General features: G+C 48.1%; 1 protein-coding gene across 1 annotated transcript in view; it reads left to right on the top strand.

Moving 5' to 3' along the window:
- cntn4 (contactin 4) overlaps positions 1-19,267 on the top strand; it is a 182,235-nt gene that overhangs the window by 43,275 nt on the left and 119,693 nt on the right. The window contains exon 3 of the mRNA XM_018733987.2: positions 14,411-14,543. Within this exon, the coding sequence (XP_018589503.1) occupies positions 14,411-14,543 (133 nt within the window). The remainder of the gene's footprint in view (positions 1-14,410; positions 14,544-19,267) is intronic.

The following is a 19,267-nucleotide window of genomic DNA, read 5'->3' as shown; positions in this document are numbered from 1 at the left end:
TCGAATGTTTCTCCGCGTCTATCTCATCTGCAGAAGATTAATATATCCATGTCCTACAGAACTGCCTTAATACACGGGAGCAATATTCATTCGATTAGCTCCCGTGAAGCATGAACGATACCAGCCGGCTTCTCCCCTTCCTTGACCTTGAACCGATTTAATGTAGTATTTTGCGTCTCTCGATCCCGGGATGCGGGGACGCGCACGTACACTTCCGCTTTGCTTTCCGAAGCATGGAGGAACACATTTACTCAGAAAATTGTAGGTACGGTCAGCGCATCAGGTTCCGGCCTCCTGAAACCACCTTCCCCGGACGCCTCACTTTTTAAAAAAAAAATGTCTTTATTTATTTTTTTTCTCGGAAGGCAAGATCTCGCTCGATGAATCCTCAGCATAACCTCGGGAGGCCGGACGTGAAACGCACTTGAAACGCTCCGTCCACCGCTGGATATTTCTTATCTGAGGGTCGGACGGGGAAGAGGAGAGAAGTTATTATTCGAGGCTTTGAATACATCATGAATCTCAGCCGAATGAGCGCTGGAAGCCACAAAGCACATTCTCGTCCTACTCGGCGACTTCTTGGGATTTTTTTTTCTTTTTAATTTTTATTTTTTTGTATTTATGCCGAGGTAAAGGTGAGCTCAGAAAATTTCACCGCTGCCAGCTGATTGAGATCAGCTTTTATTTTGCAGTCTTGCTTTTCATCCTTTGAGCTTCTGATGTCACGAACTGAAGGGCAGCTGAGATTTAGAGACGTTTCTAATGGCTTTAATAACAACTTTGGCCACCTTTGATGCCGATTATTTTTGCTCTTTAATTCTCATACCGATCACATCATCGCTGCCTACGCATTTTTTTTTCAGCCCTCTGACCTGCACCACTTTCTCTAAAGTTACTTTATTTAGGGCGCAGTCAAAATAAGATACCTCAGCCATATATTTGGCTAAAAGCATATCAGTTGTGTTTGTCTCAGACACGTTTTCTCTTCTTTCCACTGTCAGGTCATTTCTGCATCATTATTATTTATTCATTTAGTTGCTTAGTTGGCATTTTTATCCAGAACAGTGAAACTTTACCCGCTGAAGGGCACGAAGACACGGCCCCCCGCGGAACTCGAACCAACGACGTTCGTCACCGCAAGCGGCTCTCGATCTGTAGCCAACGACTGCGGAAAATTGAACTGACGAAACTCGCAAAATCTGCATTCGTATAATTTTGTGTTGTTCTTTTCCAGCGCTGATTGCATCGGTAAGATGTGCTTATTATATAAAGCAGGTAAAATGGATGTCATACACTTTTATAATATCGTAACTGCGTCTGCGACAGCAAACACTGAGAAAAGTAAACGTGTCGTTAGAAATATAATCATCGGGAATCACCAGGCTCCTTCAGAACGCGTTCGTGAGCAAGTTCACCTGTGATTGTTTTTGTCTTGCTTTTATTTTTGTCATATTTCAGAGCCCAGCCCCACACAGGTGCCATGGGAGGATTTTTACTTGGTGATTGTGTCAGATCTCCCCCCCCCCCGAGTTAAACTGAACAAGCTCCTTACTGAGAAGTGTGTTTGAGTCCGAGAGCCGGAAAAGAGCTTGCGGAGGAGGGCAAGCGCCGTAAAAGGGAGGACATGACTTCAGCGCTGAGGTTAAACAGCCATAACAGTGCCGGCGTGAACGCAGAGCCTGGGTGTGAAACGCCACCCACGTTCGGCGGCACGGTGGCACAGCGAGTAGCGCTGCTGTCTCACGTCAAAAACATGCGCTCCATATGTGTGTTTGTGTGGGTTTCCTCTGTCTCACGGTGCCTGGGTGGTGTGAGAGGGTGTGAGTTCGATCCCCACTCAGTCTGTGTGGAGTTTGCATGTTATCCCCATGTCTGTGTGGGTTTCTTCTGGATGCTCTGGTTTCCTCCCACACTCCAAAGACATGCTGTTGAGGTTCACCCATAGTGTGTGAGTGACAGAGAGAGTGTGTGTGTTTCACTGATGTATGGATGAGTGACCCAGTATAAGTAGTGTGTCTAGCAGTGTAAGTCACCGTGGTGAATAAGGCGTGTGGGCTCATAACACTACATAGAGTTCATTGGAAGTTGCTTTGGAGAAAGTGTCTGCTAAATAAATAAACGTACGTGTGTGAGCATGAACGGGGGTGCGGTGGCGCAGTGACTTGGCCCACAGTCCTACTCTCCAGTGGGTCTGGGGTTCGAGTCCCCCTTGGGGTGCCTTGCGACGGACTGGCGTCCCGTCCTGGGTGTGTCTCCTCCCCCTCCACCCTTACGCCCTGTGTTGCCGGGTTAGGCTCCGGTTCCCTGCGACCCCCGTATGGGACAAGTGGTTCTGAAAATGTGTGTGTGTGTGTGTGAGAGTGATTGCCCTGTGATGGAGTGGTGTCACGTCCAGGGTGTACCCTGCTCATACCCTATGCTTCTGGGATAGACTCCGGGGCACCGTAATTGTCCACGAGACAACAGTTGATAAAAAATGAATAATTCTAATTCTTACTTTTAGCAGTGTATGACTGCAGGTAACACGCGTGCATGACGTTACCAAAAAATTTCAAGTCTGTGCAAAGTCACCGCAACAGCCTGTAGCTGGAATGCGACCGATGGGGCACCGCAGCGCTGGAGAGAGGGAGCAGAGCAGAAGGATGGGCTGTCAGCAATTCGATGAGGAAGCATTATGTAAAGTGTAACTCGCTGCTGCTCTCGGCACCCCCCCCGCAGCGGTTAACGTTCCATCTCGCTCCGGGTTCGGCAATGCTCTAGTGCTTGACTTGGGTCCAAATTCTGAAAAGATCCACACAACTCCACAACTCTTTTACAGGTGGTCCTTGACGAGCGACAGGTTCCTGCTCCCTGTCACGAGCTGAGAATCCCCTTGTATTCTATTATATGAGCATTAAAGGTATAAAAACAATCAACATGCATGACTGCTCCATTGCACAGTAGGGCTTTGTGATATTTTTTCACCAATTTCACACATTATTCACGTTAAAATAATACTAATGTACTACGAGCGTGGCACAGTTGCGCAGGTAGTTGCACTGCGGCCTCATAGCCTCTCAACTGCTCTGGTTTCCTCACGCACTCCAAAGTCGTGTTTCCGGTGAATTAGCAACACTGAGTTACCAGTAGTTTGTCACTGTGTGGATGGCATCACCAATGGACACCAATGGACTGGCATCCCATCCAGGGTGTACCTCCTCAGCCTTCTTGCCCAGTAATTCCAGTATAGGATCCCAATCACCGCAACCCTGACCTGGACAAGCAGTTTGAGTGAGTGAGTGAGTGAGAGCAGGGTGCCCGTATACCCCAGGGCAGGAGGTGGGATTTGCCGGATGGACAGCTCCCAGTGACACCCCCCCCACCTACCAAACTGAATAATGATGGCCTGCTGTGCCAGCTGCGCTGAGGACTGTTTGGAGGTTAGGGTTGTCTTTGCGGTTCCGTTTCCCCTGAAAGAGCCCACGGCCCCGTTTTGGATTCTTTTGGGTCCCAATAAAATCTATTTTGTCCGCCCCACAACCGGCCACTATGGAATAATATAAATACGGTACTAATATTAAGGAAAACTGCAGCTGACACTGCACAGTATTTATTAATGAATTACGAACACTTGCTTTTTCACTTGCTAGTCGTTTGAAATTTTGCAAACAAAACGCAGCGGCTGCTGAACAACCAAACACCAACTAAGCCCCAAAGAATAACAAATGGGACGTTCGGCGTTCATAACTCAAAATTAACCTAATAAGCCTGATGGTATGGCCTTTGGAGCGGATGTAAGTCCCATAGTCGTTCGTCGATGGCTATATGTATTTTCACTCATCAGCAAATTACATTTATTTAGCAGACACTTTTCTCCAAAGCGACTTCCAATGAACTCTATGTAGTGTTATGAGCCCACACACCTTATTCACCGCGGTGACTTACACTGCTAGATACACTTCTTACACCGGGTCACTCATCCATACATCAGTGAAACACACACATTCTCTCTGTCACTCACACACTATGGGTGAACTTGAACAGCAGGTCTTTGGACTGTGGGAGGAAACCAGAGCACCCGGAGGAAACAGACACGGGGAGAATATGCGAACATACACACCCGCCCAACATACACACAAAGGTCAAGTAAGAGTCGCCAATTTCCAGGATACACACGTTTTTGCATTGTGGCAGGAAACCCACACAAACACACATACGGAACGCCCGTCTCTGACGTTGGCTCCTCCTCCCATCATGGGCTCAGCGGTGCCTCGGCTCTCCGTTCCCCTGGAGCTCAGGTGGCCGAGGCAGCCACCCGTGGGGCCTCGGGGGCTGCGAGTCCACTGGGAGCTGCGATTGTGCGTCAAGGCTTCTCGCTTCCATACGGCGTGCTAATCAGGAGTCGGGTGTGTTTTCGCTTGCTTTGGCACCCTGGGCCTGAGCGCAGCGCGGTGTACCATGGTAGTGTACCATCTTTCTTTTTTTTCTTTTATCAGTCAACTGTTCCACCGATGTTTGCTTACGTAATGCAGCTCTCTGTAAAATTTGCATTTTGCAAAGTACCTCAGCAAGAATACCTATTTTTTTCTATATATATATATATATATATATATATATATATACGTATGTGTGTGTGTGCATATTTATAGGCATACAGTATATAGGCAGACACACACCCATACACATACACACAAAATACAAAACTTAAATGTAGAATAGAAGTTTCAGGTTTTCTCAACAAATGCGTACTGTGGTAGTGTGTGTGTGTATTAAGATACGCATGTATACACACAATATATATACATATATATGCATTTTTGTATACAGCACTGTGCAAAAGTCTTAGGCACTTAGATGTTTCACAAAAATATTTGTTTTAGACGGTTATTTAATGTCTTCTGCATTAGTTTCAATGGAAAAGAGCATATTTTAGATTGTCGAGCATTTCTTTTGTGAAAAGTTACAATATTACAGTAAGGGTTCTGTATGTCATTAAAGAAAGTAAACACACACACGCACACAGAGTCTGAAACTACATATCCCAAGCAGGGTCGTGGCGAACGAGAACCTAATCCAGAAACATATGGCATAAAGCTGAAAAGGAGGGGACACACCCTGGACGGGACGCCAGTCCATTGCAAGGCACCCCAAGCGGGACTCGAACCCCAGACCCGCCGGAGAGCGGGACCCAGCCAAACCCGCTGAGACCCCGCTTTAGAGAAGCAGTTGACGATGGACGGTTACTAAGCTTTGTAGGAAGTTTATTATTTAAGAGCGTTATTTTTGGAATAATTCTCACTTTACAGCTTTTTCCCCCAACCAAGTGCCTAAAACTTTTGCACAGTACTGTAAATACCGCACAGAATATATACACATTTGTGTTTTCGCAATTAGAGCTTCAGCCATTAATTGTCACCCAAAAAGGAAAAACTCTAAAGGTGGTTTAATGTATTTAGCCGCTCTGATTGAGTAAATTGCACTGCGGTCTCCAGGCGCACTTTGTTCAGAAGGGCCCTCTTGAATTTTGCATGCAGCTCCTCTAATAGTTTCATTAACCCAGATGTGCCGCTAATGGCCGTATCGGCGGCGCCGCTGTGGCTCCGTTCACAAAAGGCCGCCTCTCGTCTGAGCGCCCGCGTACCTGCGGCCGCGTACCTGCTCACCGGCTCACCTGCTCCGCCTCTGGAGTAGCAATCACAGAGGGCGCAGCTGCTCCGAGGGCCGGTGGGCTCCCGGATCGCTAGACAGACGGGCACCGGTTAATTGATGATGTCAGCGACTCGGACCGCTTCCCCTCCCTTCGTTTCCGTTCCGTTGACTTTTTTTTTTGTGAAAAGTGCATGTTTTATTCATGTAATTGCGCAAATCAGGCCTATTGTTGTTCCTCCGTTTATTCCTGTCATGCTTTGCCAATTATCTGTGTGTCTCTGTGCGTTTTAAGGTGCTTTTGAACTGGAGCCGCAATTAACCAACTGGGAGCCGAGACTGATAAATAATGCATTTGTCCCCGTCCGAAAAAGCCGGTGGTGGGTTGGGGGGGGGGGGTCTCGGCACAAACTGCTTTTTTTCTTACCTTTCTTGGGCTTTTTTAATAAGTCTGTGATGATAATTAAGCGGCCTTTGGGGGGGGGGGCAAACCGGTGATAGGGACACAGCCACCAGCGGAGACCCAGAGAACACACACACACACACACACACACACACACCTGTTCCCGAGACATCTCGTTGTTGAGACCATGCAGGTGTGTGTGTCTGAAAAGAAGTTCAGTTTAGCGGAAACTCCGTTGCGCTGCAATGGAGTAAAAACTGAACTAAAGCAGTGCGAACGGCAAACTAAACCGTTCTTTTAGTTTTATTTACGTTTGGTATTATTTGAACATTGCATTATGCAGACGCACTCCGTTCACTGCTGCCCTGCCTGCTTGATGGGGGGTCTTTCAATGTAATTAATTAGAAATACATTGGTGTGTGTGTGTGTGTGTGTGTGTGTGTGTGTGTGTGTTGGTGCCGTTCACGGAACGGGCAGCAGCGATTATGCCGCTCATGTAATGAATTCCTGCTCTGAGAGTACAGTAAAGAGCAGCGTTGTAGAGACAGGTCACAACAGTGTCTTATTTCCCCCGGGTTCGAGCGGCACGATTTAATCAGCGTCCCGCGTCGCCGGGGACGCCGCCCTTCCGCGAGAGCGCCGCGGAGGAGGCCTGCAGCGCCAGAGACGCGGAAACGAGCGTTGTTCCCGTCGCCGGGGGAATCGGCGCGAGCGACGAGACCCGGGGAGTCGTCGGCGCGGCTGGAGGCGAAACGAGAGCGGCGGAGCTGGATGGAGCCGCGGTTCCTTCATCCTCCTCCTCTGCACTTTTTACCGCGGTTCACATGTGGGTTACGAACCTGGAGCGTTTTGAAACCGCCAAGCAAACACGACACACACATGCAGAGTATGTCTTTTCATCAGCTATTACTTTCACATTCAGATTCACACTTTGTCTTCATCTGATGGCCGGAACACACACAGTTGAGAAAACTCAACACACACACACACTCACGGTACACAGAACACAACACGCATACGGTATAGAATGCAACACACACACATACAGAAGATGTGAACGTACTGCTGCGGTGCATGACGAGTTGCCGTTGTACCATATATGGAACATCTCACACGCGCGCGCACACACACACCTGCTTCCCGTGTTGCCATCCACGCCACCGTAACACATATACCAAGTCTCCATTAGCAAACACCTAGTTGTAACGACTCCTCAATTTAGCCCCTCTTTACAGTGAGAAGGGACTAGAGACTAAGACTGTTCCGACTGCCTTCTTCCTGACACCTCGACCACCCGCAAAGTTCCGGAATAAAGACGACAAAATCAGAAACGTTGAGTCCCGGAAATTAATTGGCGACAAATTCCATCCAGCCGTTGTCAACAGACGCTTGTCCCGAGCAGGGTCACAGCGAACCGGAGCCTATCCCGGCAACATGGGGCACGGGGCCGAGGGGGGAGGGGACACACCCAGGACGGGACGCCGGTCCATCGCGGGCCGCCCCCAGCCGGGCTCGAATCCCAGACCCACCGGAAAGCAGGGACCAGCTGAACCCGCCGTGCTACGGCTCCCCCCCTTTTGCAATAAAACGATAATGAAATGAATGCTGTACACGCGGAACTATTGCACTGCAATCGAAGGTCCCGGGTTCGAATCCCACCTCCCGCTCTAGTCCCCTTGACTGAGAACTTAGCCTGAATTGTGAGTAAAAATCGCCCTGCTGCGCAAATAGGTCGGTAGTTGTACGGTTCACTGCAAACTGCTTTGTAAAACTTATGCTAAAACGTGCGTTTCCAAGATTTCGCTCAATAGAAGTACAGTCGGCCTTTCCAGCTTCGGCGCTTCCTGTTTCGTCGTGCAAGTCTGACATTACGAGCCTTTAATTAGCGAGATCGCGGTGATGTAAACAAAAGCGTGTTTCGTGTTCCGTTAATTTGGCGATCCGGGGCCCGCAAAGGTACTTTCTCATCTGGAACGTAATCGGGAGGTAAAATAAATGGGATTGGATCCTAGAGGCGGAATGGAAACGTGATTATTTGTTGACCTTGAGCGGCGGCGGCGGCAGCGGCGACCTTCTGCGAGTCCGAACGCCGGTCGACTCCCGGAGCACTTTGCAACGCGGCCCTTTCTTCCCTCGCCGCAGACGCCTCCTTTCAGTCGGACGCCTTTGTTCGTTTTTAATTAAATGAAACGCGAGTCTGACTGGCATCTGTTGTCACAGTCTCCGCGGTAATTTTGTTTCGTTTCCGAATTTCACTTCGGAGAGGAGAGCGAAGGCGCCAGAGAAGCAACAAAAGACGAGAGAAGGGAGGGACAAGCGTCCCCGTTGGTCACGGCGCTCGGTCGGTCAGTCGGACGGAGGGAGGGGGCAGGAAATACGTGCGAATGACATGATGATCGATGCGATCTCGTGTCGAAGGCGTTACGGGGCTTCGAAGCGCGTGGGGCGCGTGGAGCCGTGAGCTCGGCCGCGCGGGCGGACGGATAAATGAAGGTAAAGAGCTTCCGCGTCTCGATTTTACAGGCAGTGTCGTGGATTTGAGAACGCGGGTCCGCAGGGAACTCGTCTGTCTGCGGTGTTTGGAAAAACAATGGAGCCAAGCAAGGAATGAGGCCTTGGAACCAGTGTGAGGAGTGTGTGAGCGTACAACACCGCCACGTGTCCACTTCCACGCGGCAGCTCCTGAGTCTGGTTTTGGACTTGATTCAGAGCCTGTTCACTCTCTTTAGTTTGCATGTTCTCCTCATGTTCGTGTGGGTTTCCTCCGGGTGCTCTGGTTTCCTCCCACACTCCGAAGACATGCCGTTGAGGTTGCCCCATAATGTGTGAGTGACAGAGAGAGAGTGTGTTCTGCTGATGTATGGATGAGTGACCCAGTGTAAGTAGTGTATCTAGCAGTGTAAGTTACCGCAGTGAATAAGGTGTGTGGGCTCATAACACTACATAGAGTTCATTTGAATTTGCTTTGGAGAAAAGTGTCTGTTAAATAAATACATGGGAACTCATCCATTGCACATGTATTTGTTGTTGAACCTGAACAGCATGTCTTCAGACTGTGGGAGGAAACCAGAGCACCTGGAGGAAACCCATACAGACACGAGGAGAACATGCAAACTCCACACAGACAGAGGGGGGAATCAAACTTATGTCCTCTTGCACCACCCAGGTGCTGTGAGACAGCTGCGCTACTCGCTGTGCCACCATGTCACCCATGATTTAATAACTGCATATCATAACTGAAAGTTGTATTGCTATAACTGACATCATAAAAAACAAGTTAGAAATGTTTAGCTGATGCTTCGCTTTACATTTTTGGGTACAGGTGGGGATCAGTCCTCTCAGAGCTCCACAAAGACGTGTTTCAGGAATGTTGGTTACTCTAAATTGCGCCATTGTGTGTGCGTGTGTGTGTGCGTGTGTATATCATGCAGCCGCACTGTAGAGATGTGTGAATGACTGTAGGGACTTTAGTGCCGTTGATCTAACACTGTGAGTCACTCTGGATGGAAGTTTCTGACAAATACTAATGAATAATTACTGGAGAAATGAATTGATGCAAATGGAAAAGACAAAGGTGTCAGTTAAATATTTTTGCGAAAAAAAAAAAAGGGAATTAAATTTTTGTTACTGCTCCGATCAGCCGAACACCCGATGGCTTCCCTTTCGTGTCGGACATTTCTACCCTCTGTGTTCCGGTTGGATGAAGAGCGAATATGAGACAAAGGATGATTCCGGAAGGAATGCTCTTCTCTGGACGGCTCCTGGCAGTTTGGGGGACGGCGCGCTCATCGCGTCCCTTGCTCGGGACGTGACCCCTTCTTGGTGGAGCTCCGTCGGTACCTTGTTATCCGAGCACAACTCCAGGTGTGAGAAAACACGCTCCCAGCCCCCCCGGTCCCCTCTTTTGGGGATGTTGCCGATCGCCGCGGGGGTCATCTTCGGCCACGAGGAGGTCAGCCCGTCGCCGGATTCGGTGCGGGAAAGGGGTCGGTGCCGCGCGGAGCTTATTAAAGGGCCCCTCTGTGGAAAGGAGCGGATGCCGGATCATGGGGCGGCTGCGGGGCCCTTCCGTTGGCGCACGTCGGAGCGGACACCCACGGCCCGGCGCGCGGAAGCGCGTTCCTGACACGTAAATGGCGGCAACATGTCACTCATATAATCCTGGTCTCTTTCAGAAGATCGGGAGCCCGTACGCCCGTCTCCCCGCTCCCTCCATCCCCCGAGGACACCGTCAATCCGGTTAGAGTTTAATCCGCAAAGCGCGTCAGTAGCAAACGGGCCTCGGCTCCGTCAGGTAGCCGGGTGGCGCCGGACGCCCGCCGCTCATTTATCGTGGAAGCGACTCTGGAAACTTCAGACTACAGGGCAGGGCGGTTTGGGCGAAGCTAATTGCCGAGTGGGAAGATAAAACGCAGGAGAGGTCAGGAGTGAGAGGCGTGCTTCTCTAGTAATTGCGCTAAGGGCTGCTTTAATGGGGAGGGCCGCAACGAGTCCGCACACACACACACACGCACAGAGACAGACAGAGTGCTGCTGAATTGCATCACAAGTAAATGGCAACGCTTTGGGCTGGGTGCAGCGCTGCCAGGTGCTGCAGTGAAAGACCCTCCTTCTAGAAACTTCTGTCACATGGACCCGCTCTATACTAGGGGCTGTGGGACTTCGGTTGGACGCACGCTGACACTGCAGGGAACAATGAGAGCACAGAGCAGGAGTCTCGTGTGTCTCGTTTATTCGAAAGCTCAACATCACGTTATTATATTACCATATATAATTTCGCAGGTGGTCCCCGACGTAGGATGGGTCGACTTAGGATTTTTCGACTTTACAGCGGTGAGCTGGTGACGGACATTCAGTAGAAACCGTACTTAGGATTTTGATTTTTTCCCAGGCAAGAGATTTGCGGACCAATACTTTCTCGTGATGCTGGACAGCAGCAGTGATCCACATCTCCCAGTCTGTCGTGCAGAGGTGTGTATTAGGTAAGGGAATTAAATGTATTAAATGCATTTTCGACTTACGATGGGTTTCGGGGAACGTAACCTCATCGTAAGTTGGGGACCACCTGCATATTTTTTTACACTTTTATCTAAAATAATTCAAAACTTTATGTCTTCACATGCTGGAGGTGCATGGTGCTACTGGGTAAATCCAGGGTAAATACCTGCACAGAGGTGTGGTGCAGCAGGACCATCGTGGAGCAGGACCTGGAGGGAGTGTGTGTCTTTAACCAATTCACGGGAAAGAACAAAACACACACGCATACACCCACACAAACCAGCTGTGATGACTGTCGAGTGACCAGGGGTGTGTGTGTGTGTGTGTTGGGGGGGGGCAGGGCGGATTGACAGGTCACTTTGCATTTATAATTATTCTATTAGCTTTTCTTCAAAGGGACTTACAGTGTCATTCTACACTAATTCACCCCTTTACGCAGCAGGGCCATTTTTACTGTGTCACTGGAGGGTAAATACATTGATCAAGGGTACTGCAGCAGGAGGTGGGATTCAAACCTGGGTCCTCTGAATGCCGGCAGCTCTAATCACTGCACCACACTCATATGCTCTGTTTTTACCAATTAGCAGAGTGTAAAACAAAGATCCTTTATAAAAAAGGAAACCTGCATGGGTTTCCTCCAGATGCTCTGGTTTCCTCCCACAGTCCAAAGACATGGGGTGGGGGCGTAGCGAGACGCCGCTTTGCATTTCCAGCAGGGAGCCCTTTGAACAATTATTCTTTGCCTTTGCAACAGGGGGCATGATGGTGCAATAGATTTGACTGGGTCCTGCTCTCTGGTGGGTCTGGGGTTCGAGTCCTGCTTGAGGTGCCTTGTGACGGACGGGAGTCCTGTCCTGGCTGTGTCCCCTCCGGCCTTGTGCCCCGTGTTGCTGGATTAGGCTCCAGCTCACCGTGTGTTTGTGTGTCTTTTCCTTTATTTCGGGTGCAGAAAATGGAACAAAATGCACCTTTCCCAACGAGTGTGAAGCACCTCGTCATTTTAGAAGCACCGCGTGCGGTTTGGACCCACGACGATAGCCACAACTGGAGCTCAAGTCCCCCCCCACTTCATTCTTCCAGTTTTTTATTAATTTACACATTATTTTGCCTTCCTGCTTTCCTCTGCACAGAAGAAATTAAGTGATGCATTGAATGATGCAAATTACCCCCTTTCTCCACTCAATTATGTTATTTACAGCACAGCATTGCCTCGAACCCCCTGCCACTCGACAAGCTTTGCTGCTGGGCAGAGGAGTAGTTAGAGGCCGAGTCGCCCTTTTACTGGAAACACAACAGTTGTCGATGGAGACTCCCAGCTGGCTGGACATCAGATTTCAGGCATTGTTTCTATACCGCTGCCCTGAAAGCACCTCTCATCTCATTAATAACCCCACACACACACACACACACACACACACTTTCTGAACCACTTGTCCCATGCAGGGTCGCGGGGAACCGGAGCTAAACCCGGCAACACAGGGCGTAAGACCGGAGGGGGAGGGGACACACCCAGGACGGGACGCCAGTCCGTCACAAGGCACTCCAAGCGGGACTCAAACCCCAGACCCACCAGAGAGCAGGACCCAGTCCAACCCACTGCGCCACCGCGCCCCCCTATCTATTAATAACCAGTTGCTCGCAATTTAGACTGCAGTATATGTAAAAGTATATCGTCTTTTCTCTAGAGCCACCAGGTGGGGTAGTGGTTACAGATGTCACCTTACAGCGAAGGACCTGCGTTTGAAACCCTGCTGCCAGATATTTATCCTGAACTGATGCTGTAAAAACTACCCTATTCTTTAAATAGGTAAATCAGTGGAAGAAAAGCTACATTTAAATGGATATAGTAATTAAAATTAAATTATTGTTGAAATTATAATAATAATAATAAGTCGCTCATAAAAACATCAAACCTTCGTTGTTACCTAAGATGTAGACGTTAGAAAGAAATTTAAGTTTGTTCTCCTACTGTTTCCAGAACGGACCGGTGGTTCTTGGGTCGGCGTTTCTTCTTCATCTTTCTTTGCACCATTTGTATGCACATTTGTTCATGTAGCTTGTGACGTTTTCCTCCAAAGCGACCTTCATCTCAGAGTAAAAGTGTGTCAGCATCACACAGCGGGCGTAGATATGATTTTATTATCATTTTAATGAAACGTCAAGTTGATCACGTCGCACATTGGAATAAATGCTGAAACCGATTGGACGGCACAAGAGCCAGCAGGGGGCGCAGTGGTTAGAGCCGCCTTTGGTCTCAGAGGACACAGGTTTGAACCGCACCTCCTGATGTAGGGTCCTTGCTCAAGCTGCTTACCCTGAATTGATACAGTAAAAATTTCCCTGGTGTATAAATAGATAAATCCTTTTAGGTGGCTCGGTGGCACAATGAGTAGCGCAGCTGTCTCACAGCACCTGAGTGGTGCAAGAGGAGGTGGGTTTGATCCCCACTCACTCTGTGCGGAGTTTGCGTGGTCTCCCCATATCTGTGTGGGTGCTCTGGTTTCCTCCCACACTCTACAGACATGCTGTTGAGGTTCCCCCATAGTGTGTGAGTGACAGAGAGAGTGTGTGTGTTCCACTGATCTATGGATGAGTGACCCAGTGTAAGTAGTGTATCTAGCAGTGTAAGTCACTGCGGTGAATAAGGTGTGTGGGCTCATAACACTAGACAGAGTTCACTGGAAGTGTCTGCTAAATAAATAAATGTAAATGAGTAAATACAAATGTGTGCAGGTAACTTGATGCACGCGCTGCGGTGTGACGTCAATGCCGGGCGACTGTTGTCGTGTCCCAAAGAGCGAGAGGCACCGGGTTTGACCGGCCTTCTTGGAGGACGAGGCGCTGCCGCCGCCGCCTTGATGGATCTGCTCCGGATCGGCTGCTGGCTAATGTGCTGTATAAACCTTCAATCAAATTTAATCTGGTCCCGGGCTAAAGGTAAAATGATTACAAAAGCTGTCAGTTAACCTTTATCCCTTGGCTTATTGACTCCGGGGCTCTTGCTCAGTCGCGTGGGGAGGGTCCCTGGGGCCAACGCAGGACCACCCGGATCTTGGGACGCCGCTGGGTTAATGAAGGCGCCGTGAAACGGGGGTCCGAGTCTCGGCCGCCGCGGCTCCCTGTTAATCGCCCGTCGTTTAGCGTGGGAACACAGAGCGGTAATGCGGTAACTCAGGTAAATTAAGACGGTTTGGGTAAATAAAAGAGCGCGTGTTGCGTCCTAAAATAACCCCAGAAGACCCAGCGCTCCCTTACTGACGTGTCCTCCGCGCTGCGTTAATTGGTACGTCTCGTCCGAGCGCGGTCGGCCCCTCCCGTTATCCGTTTGGCAAATGTGCCCCCCCCCCCCCACCTTCTAAGCGGGAGGTGTTGTTCTGTTCCCAGAGAGCGGTGTCCTGCAGAGCCTGGCCTTCACCAAGCAGCCCGGCAGCATCGTGTTTCCCATGGATGCCAGCGAGAAGAACCGCGAGGTGGTGTTCAGCTGCGAGGCCCAGGGCAGCCCCCCGCCGTTCTACAGGTGAGCCCCCGGCGATCGGTGCCCCGGCCTCTCGCGCAACCCAGGCGTCGTGCGCGTGTTTGTGTGCCTCTTTCAATGCTCTTCGCTCGCTGCGAAATGACCCCCAGTTCACACTTCGCTTGGTTTGCAGGAGGTCCTCCACTTACAACATATGTGACTTACAACCACCCTGACTTACAGCTGTCACCTCATCAACCTCATTACCTAGAATCCATAACATCTCGCAACACCTACCCACACTGACATCTGCATGTAAACACTTGACCTGGTGTGTGTTTCCGCATATATTTCTGTCTCGATGTCGTATATAACGTTTCAGTGTTATATTTATTGCGTGTGTATTGGTGTTGTATTTATTGCGTACTTCATATATATAACTGAGTCTATGGCAGACATGCAAGCAAGAATTTTGTTGCGCACTGTACACCAGCACCGCATACATATAACAATAAATTTGACTTATTACTTTATTTTTGAGCCCTAACATGTGTCACCTCCCGCTCTATCTGCTGAACGATAACATCCATATCTCTTATTGCTCTTATTGTTTGGGTCCTGGGGTCTGGGTGTCGACTTGAGTTTTGTTTATACAGCTTAAAGTTTCAAGCTTTACTGTCGGGTCTGCTTGACGAATACAGAGAAATTGTAGCGCGACAGTTTTCTCTTCCTACAGTACTGTATCGGGGGGGGGGGGGGAGGGTCTACAGGAATGTGGTGGGTTGCTGGAGTGTTATAAATGAGCAATATGGGGGCGGGGGGGATAAAAAAGAAACAAAACAAGGCAACAGTACAAAGACAGGACAATCCAGCGCAATAATGTAATCCACAAAATTATAAAGAACAAAAATTTTATATATATATATAATATATATATATAATAGAATATATTTATGTATGTATAGATATAAAATTAAATATATATATATATATATTTACATAATAAAAACTGATTTTGAAACAAGTTTTAAAAGCAAGTTTTTTTTTTACTGACATGTAAAGTGATGTAAAGTGAAGGTTGTGCTAGTGCCAAAAAGAAAAGATTTAGGCACGGAAGTGAAAATGTAATAATGTGCACAGTTTTATTCTGTTCACTCTATATTGGTGTTATTTTAACATGGAAAACGTGTGAAATTAGTGAAAAGCAGAATGTAACAAAGCCCTGTTGTACAAGGTAGCATTTGTGCCTGCTAATCATTTATATCTCCTTATGGTTCCTGTAAAAGGAATTTTGACTTATTGCCCAACGGAACCCCATCGTAAATCAAGGACCACCTGTAAAAGCACTGCTTCGGGGACAGCTGGAAGCGTAGTGGTTAGTGCTGCTGCTTTTGGACCCAAAAGTTGCAGGTTTGATCCCCACTTCTGGCTGTAGTATCCTTGAGCAAAGTACTAACCTCAAATTGCTCCACTAAAATGACCCAGCTGTACATGTGTATGGTTGGCATGGTGGCACAGTGAGTACCACTTCTATCCCCCAGCGCCTGGGCGGTGCGAGAGGACATGGATTCGATCCCCACTCAGTCTGTGTGGAGCTTACGTGTTCTCTCCATGTCTGCTTGGGTTTTCTCAGGGCGCTCTGGTTTCCTCCCACAGTCCAATGACATTCTGTTCAGGTTCCCCCATAGTGTGTGTGTGTGTGTGTGTGTGTGTGTGTGTTCCGCTGATGTATGGATGAGTGACCCATTGTAAGTAGTGTGTCTAGCAGTGTAAATCACCTTGGTGAATAAGTTGCGTGGACTCATAACACGACATGATGTTCATTGGTATCGCTTTGGAGAAAAGCAGCTGCTAAATAAATAAATGTAATGGATAAATAATTATAAACTCATAATAATTGTAGCCTTAACATTGTAAGTTGCTTTGGAGAGAAGCGTCAGCTGAACGAGTCAATGTAATGTAAATGCTCAGGTGCAGAGTTGCGGGGAGAAGACAAGGTGGTTATGAAAAGAGCTCCTGAAGGTTATGGCCACACTCATCAGTGTCCTGCAATATGAGTAACATCTCAGGGAGAAAAAATTGTAAGGACAGTGAAGTGAAATGGATGCATTCATCTGTTATTAACAGGAATCACACGCTGGAGCCACAGATGCGCTATTACACAGATTTTCCTGCAATAGTTGCCACATCATTATTTTGCCCCTGGAAGGTGATCAAAGAAAATGGTTTTGAGTTTTATGTTTTTGTTTTGTTTTTTTTTTTCTTTCTTTCTTTTTTTTGTCAGGGTTAAATTACTGTAGTACAAAGACCATCTGACTACAGGCATTGAAATGGTCAGTCTCTCTTTTTGCTGTCAGTGTGGTTCATTAGTCCATCGACAGCTTAGTGCGTCGCATCCCTGACAGCGACCGGGTTCAGATCAATCATGTTTGCTCGCAGAAATTGCCAACACGGGATTTAAAAGGATTGAGCGAGCTTAAAGGATGACCTCACGAAAGGTCTGCCGTCGGCGACGCCGCGCGGTCGTGTCCGGCCTGCGTGACCGTGCACGGTCCGGGAGGCCGTCCCGCCACGGCCGCACGCTAACTCACACTCACGGACCATTTGCAACACGACGCTTGTCCACGTGTTGTTCTGGGGGGGCTTGTACATCATCATGAGTCGAAAATCCCACCGTAGTATATGAACGATAAGGATATATAAAGAATTAACATGTATAAATGCTACATTGTATAACAGTGCTACTTAGAGTTTTCAGTAATAATTTCACACATTATCAGTGTTGTTAATAATAATAATAATAATAATAATAATAATGGCAGCCAGGCAGTACAGTGGTACAGTGAGTAATGCTATTGTCTCCTAGCGCCTGGGTGGTGTAAGAAGACATGGGTTCGATCCCTGTTCAGTCTGTGTGGAGTTTGCTTGTTTTCTCCGGGTGCTCTGGTTTCCTCCCACAGTCTAAAGACATGCTGTTGAGGTTCCTCCATAGTGTGTGAGTAACATAGAGAGAGTGTGTGTTCCACTGATCTATGGATGAGTGACCCAGTGTAAGTAGTGTATCTAGCAGTGTAAGTCACCGCGGTGAATTAGGTCTGTGGGCTGATAACACTACGTAGAGTTCATTGGGAGTCGCTTTGGGAAAAAGCAACCTGCTAAAAATGTAATAATGATATCCTTATTTACCCATAAGCACACCATTATTTTAATCATTTAAATATTCATTCACTCATAAATCATTTAAATATTCACTCTTTATCAGGGTGCAACAAGCAGAGGCATCTGCCCTTCAACCAGATTTATTTTTTGTCTTCTCACAAATGTTGTGTTTCTGATCATCACAGTTTGTCGTGAATAAATGAATAACTCTTAGAATTGCCCTGCGTCACACCCTGTGCTTCCGGAATAGGCTCTGGACCACTGTCAACCTGAACCGCACGAGCAGTTATTGATAATGGGTGGATGGATAGACGGATCGATTGAGTCATAATAATTCTTAAAAATTCGGAAATATCCTGCGTTAAGTCGAGACTCGGTGAGCGATGAGGACCGGTGGTGTCGGCCCTCCTCAGCTTCCTCCACATGCCGCACGGGTCGCCGAGAAATGTAGTTACCAAATCGAGCTGCTCTTCCTCCTTCATTCGTTCCTCCAAAAAAAGAGAAAAACTAAACACTAAATTTGAATGCAATCTGCCCTCCGTGAATCCTGAGACGAAACTAAGTGCCGTCCCAACAACGAGGGACGCGGCGCTGCTGTACCCACCGCAACGGCGCCTCGAGTCACTTCTCGCTGGGTGACAGACTGCTGCTTGAATTATTACATCATTTGCTAAATGAACTGCATAAAAAGTCTTAGCATTTATTGCACGATGGCTGTTAAAATAACTGGTAGAGCAGTAAAAATATATTAGTGTGGAATAAAACGCGAGTACACTGGTACTGTACCACGCTGGATTGGAACAACAGCCCACTGGATACGTTTTGCACATGCTGTAGTATTGCTGTAGCCTTTATGGTGATTACTGTATTGTTACTGGGCTTGGCGAAGGGAAAGCCGGACTGCGGGGTCGCGCTCGCGAGCGCTCGCACGTCCTCACGCACTCCGCAGAATATCGAAGAGCAGCTTTGCTGGAGTCGGTTCAGCTGGCACACGCTCGACAAGGCCGCTGTGCCAAAGCCGGAGGAGGACGCAGAATTCAATTGAAAGGCTTCATTGATACGTGTTATTCGGAGAATATGTTGACATAGAGATATTGACATGTTAAGGGTCGTGGTGTTCGGTTACGGTTTCACGGAGCGGCGGAGGATACCGGCTGTGCTTCCTGAACGAGCTCTTTTCTCGTACGCTTCCTCCGGTGGCGAGGAATAATTGACATAAAAAATTCATACTTTTTAAAGCAACCTATGAAAGACCACCGGGGCAGCCGACAGTAGCTACAGCTGCAATTGAAGGACTCGGGGTTTGAAACCCACCTCCTGCTGTCGTAGCCTTGATGAAAATACTTACTCAGAACTGGTACAGTAGAAATTACGCTGTTCTATAAAAGGCTAAATCAGTGTAAGTCACTCAGTATACAAATCCAACATTGTAAATTGCTTTGAAGAAAGGAATCACCTAAAGGAATAATATTATCAAGAATATTTTTTATCAACTTTGAGCTACAAAAAATTAAAAGAATTTTAAATAGCTAATTATGCACCATCAACTGACCCATCACCACACATGAGCTAAAAACACTACGCATACTGTATATCAAGGGGTAAATCATTGTAAGTAGCTTAGAATT

Source organism: Scleropages formosus, chromosome 22, assembly GCF_900964775.1.
Source record: "Scleropages formosus chromosome 22, fSclFor1.1, whole genome shotgun sequence".
NCBI lineage: Eukaryota > Metazoa > Chordata > Actinopteri > Osteoglossiformes > Osteoglossidae > Scleropages > Scleropages formosus.
This window is presented reverse-complemented; position numbering and strand designations above follow the sequence as displayed.